Source organism: Epinephelus moara, chromosome 11 (genome assembly GCF_006386435.1).
Source record: "Epinephelus moara isolate mb chromosome 11, YSFRI_EMoa_1.0, whole genome shotgun sequence".
In the NCBI taxonomy this organism is placed as follows: domain Eukaryota; kingdom Metazoa; phylum Chordata; class Actinopteri; order Perciformes; family Serranidae; genus Epinephelus; species Epinephelus moara.
Window position 1 is genome coordinate 36,875,644 of NC_065516.1, and position 3,934 is coordinate 36,879,577.

At 46.6% G+C, this 3,934-nt stretch overlaps 1 protein-coding gene across 1 annotated transcript in view; it reads right to left on the minus strand.

The window, feature by feature from the left end:
- Positions 1–2,620, minus strand: part of xrcc2 (X-ray repair complementing defective repair in Chinese hamster cells 2) — a 4,958-nt gene extending 2,338 nt beyond the window's left edge. Inside the window, exon 1 of the mRNA XM_050056833.1 lies at positions 2,489–2,620. Within this exon, the coding sequence (XP_049912790.1) occupies positions 2,489–2,509 (21 nt within the window). The 5' untranslated portion in view covers positions 2,510–2,620. The remainder of the gene's footprint in view (positions 1–2,488) is intronic.
- Positions 2,621–3,934: the final 1,314 nt, after the last annotated feature.

The following is a 3,934-nucleotide window of genomic DNA, read 5'->3' on the forward strand; positions in this document are numbered from 1 at the left end:
TGTCACCTATCTGTCTCTCCGTGTCCATGTCACCTGTCTGTCTCTCTGTGTCCCTATCACCTGTCTGTCTCTCCGTGTCCCTATCACCTGTCTGTCTCTCAGTCACCTCTGAAGCCCCGCCCCCAGTCTTGCTGTCAGCCTTTTTTGGTCTTCCTCTTTTCTTTGGTCCCCTCGCTCTGTCCTGATTGGCTGTTAGCAGAACATGTGACTGCTCCTCTGACTCCAGGAGGTATCTGATTGGTGGACCGACCATCTTCCTTCTCTGCCTCCTCCTCTTCTTCTCTGTCATCATTGTGGGCTGTCTGTTACCGTGGAAACTCTCATCTGTACAGAATCATGAATCTAATGTCAGTCATATTCTGCAGTAAAATATTTAGATGTGTTGTCAACATTATAGTGAAATGATCAGATTCTCTTTAAATGAAGTTTCCATCCTCTGATGTGACTGGCGTCAAAGATAAAGACAGATGTTGGAAGTTTGTGCCAAATTTTAAGTAATTCTCTGCAGGCATTGCTGTCATATCACGTTCACAAGAATGGGATGGTTGGACGGACAACATAATGCGTCCGGCCGCAGCTGTTGTCAGCACAGAGACATAAACACATGTTCTGACTCATACAGTGAGTTGGTTAGCTTAGCCATTAACATCAGTATTGTTGCTATGGTTGCTTAAGGTGGATTTAAGGGCTGTACACATGCTGCGTCTTTAACCGCGTGGAAAACTGGAGGTCGGGTGTGCAGTGCTGGTCGTGTGCGTCTTCTGTGCCAGCGTTCAGGAGCGCTGTGGCAGGTTGCGTCTGCCTCAACAAGCACCGTGTCATAGCCTGTTTACTGAGTGAGGAGCTGATTGTCTGTGGGACAGACGTCTGACAGCTCTGCTCGAACATGATCAACCTCTCCTCCATATTTACAGACTGATGTTTACTGAGAGGGCTGTGATTGGTTGTTCCTCATCACATGACATGCTGCTGCTGCTGATGTCCAGAGGTTGAACTCAGGACGCAGCCGTTACAGCCTGAAAAACAGGCGTTGTGCACGCTGCTACGGCGTTGCTCTGACGTCTGAGTGCGTCTGCTGCACGTCTACGTTGGCGTTAATGACTTCGAGGGTGTAAAAAATGCGGCATGTTTTCGGCGCCTGAAAGGGTCGACTCTGTTGTAGTGGTCTCAGCTGCCAGACAGGAAGTGCTCTCCTGACTGCTCTACGTGTCGTCCACCACGTCTCACCTGTCAGTGTCCACGGAGCAGCTCCACGCTTTAAACACTGTGACATCACTGACCAGGGTTCACAGACACAACATGGAGCCTTGAACTCAGTGACCAAACTCTGATCAGCTGTTCTTGTTTCTCACACACACGCGCGCGCGCGATGAGCCAGGTCTGCTCGGATTACATCACCAGCAATCGCCGCACGATCCATGCCGGTTAGTTTTGTGTCTGACTTCATCCCGACTCGCTCTGATGTCACAGAAAAGTGGACAGCGATAATCTCGCGAGAGTGAGGCGGCCGCAGTTTTTAGAGCCAGGCGCTGCAGCTGCTCTCCGCCGACCCAGAGCATGATGGGAAACACCTGGCTCTCACCTGAGCCCTGCTCTGACACATCAACCAGCTCAGTCAACTCTGGAGTCAACAAGTGCGTTCATGTGAAAGAGGCGGGGCTGTTAATGATGAATGACATCATCAGAACCATGAATGATGGCGGTACAGAGAGCGTCTGTGAGACAGTCACATGTCAGTGGCGAGGGATGGAGACGACAATCTGTGACCTTAAAACAGGGAAAATGTAGAAACATTGAAAACACGCCGGCCAAGTCCCGCATGGCGTGCAGGCGTCCCTGAGCTGATGTCACAATAATACTCTGTGCTGATGATGAACATGTGACACAAACACAAACACGTTTGTGCCGCAACACAGAGTGATGAAGTCATTAATGTCTGACGTCTGTCTGAGCCGAAGGAGCTGATTATCAGTGAATTATTGATCCACCTCTCATCACACCTGTCTCATGTTGTTCTGAGCTGCAGTGTCAACACGTGTCATCAACACGTCACTGCCATGAAAATAAACTGATCTATAATCAATAACACACCTGCACACTGATACATGAGTCTGATCATGTTTCAATAAATCATCATCAGCTCTAACAGGAAGTGAGGGTTTCTGTGACTTCCTGTACGGACGGAAGGCTGCTGGAAACTGGCGGGAAACTATCCGCAGCTCTGTGTCATCAACTGACGTCACATGTTGCTGTCGGCTGGTTTAAATCGAGCAGTCGATGACATCTACTCATGTTCACGCGCTGTGCATGTGTCTGTGAGTAAGTGTGGTGACGTCAGGACGTCGGTCAGTAAACACCCCCCCCCCTCCTCCAGATGAGCGGATGAACGCTGTCTCTCGGTGATACAGTGAGTGTATTAACGCTGTCATCAGTGCGCACCCGGCTGCGGGTGAAGCACGTGAGTGTAAAGTAACGTGTTCACTCTCACCTGAGCGCCACTCTCACTCATTTCTGTCCACGAGCTCCATCTTCAAAACAAACCGCTGCTTCAGCGTGAGCTCACTTCCGGGTTCTGCTGGTTTACCGTAATAGACGGAGAGAGTGACCGGAAGTTACCGTAATATACGCAGTCTGTTGCTTTTTCCTCTTCTTCTTCTTCTTCTCTGGTTTTAACGGTGGCATCTAAAAGATTACATTACTACCACCTACTGGAGTCACCCCAAGGTCTCTGCTTACTATGTGATAATGATAATAATGAGTGTTAATAATAAATTATCACTAACATCATCATCATTATTATTATTATTATCATTACGATGATGATAAAAATAATAGACAATAATAATAATAATAATAATGAACTTCCTGCTTCTCGGTAGTTTGAGAGTCTAAAAACTTCTCTGAGAAGCTGCTGTACATTTTCTGCAGGAACAACATCCAGAAATATTCCTGTTGAATCTGTCATTATTTCCACTGATCTTCATTATGTTCAGCAGCACCTCTGATAACTGTCGCCACAAAGGACAAAAGCCCCGTTTCCACCCAGCAGTTCAATTCAGTTCAGTTCACTTTTTTCTGTCTCCACAGTGAAAGTTGTGGATGGTACCAACAGAAACGTTCCTTAGCGTCCCCATGTTTGGTCCCCCCTCTGTTGGGGTACCTAGCACACAGATCTGGTACTAAAAGGTGGAGCTAGAAACCCTGCAGTCTGATTGGTCAGTAGAGGACGGTCACTCTGGTTTTATGTAACCTCTGTTCATACATCAGTAAACTACAACTATCCACCTTATTTTTCAAACATGGAAGTAAATAGTGATCAACTTCCGTTTTTTTGTGCGTGACTTCCGGTCAGCCGTTTTCCCTCATGCTTTCCCTTACCGGAGCTAATGGTGCAAGACAATTTTTTTCAATTTTCAGTTGTTTACATTAGTCAATCAGTTAGTTAGTTAGTTAGTCTGTGTATTTTATATAGATAACTGTGCCCACGTTTCCGTTATAACGGAAATTTATTCCCTCTAAACGCGAATAAATCGCACGTCAATCATAAACTCTGAACCAAAAAAGCACAATCTATCCCGAGTGAGACAAACTGCTTGATCCCTGTCTCCAGTGTACCAGCAGAGAACCTGCAGAACCGAATCAGCGAAAAAACACACCGGGCTACACAGCCTCTCTACCTGAGCAGCTGAAGCTGCGGCTCGCACATAGACATACAGTCAGGTCCATAATTACTTGGACAATGATACAGTTGTCGTCATTTTGGCTCTGTACACCACCACAATGGGTTTTAAATGAAACAATGAATACCTGCTTAAAGTGCAGACTCTCAGCTTTCATTTAAGGCTTTTTTCAAAAATGTAGTATGAACCGTGTAGGAATTACAACCATTTCTTCACACAGTCCCCCAACTTTAAGGGCTCATAAGTATTTGGAC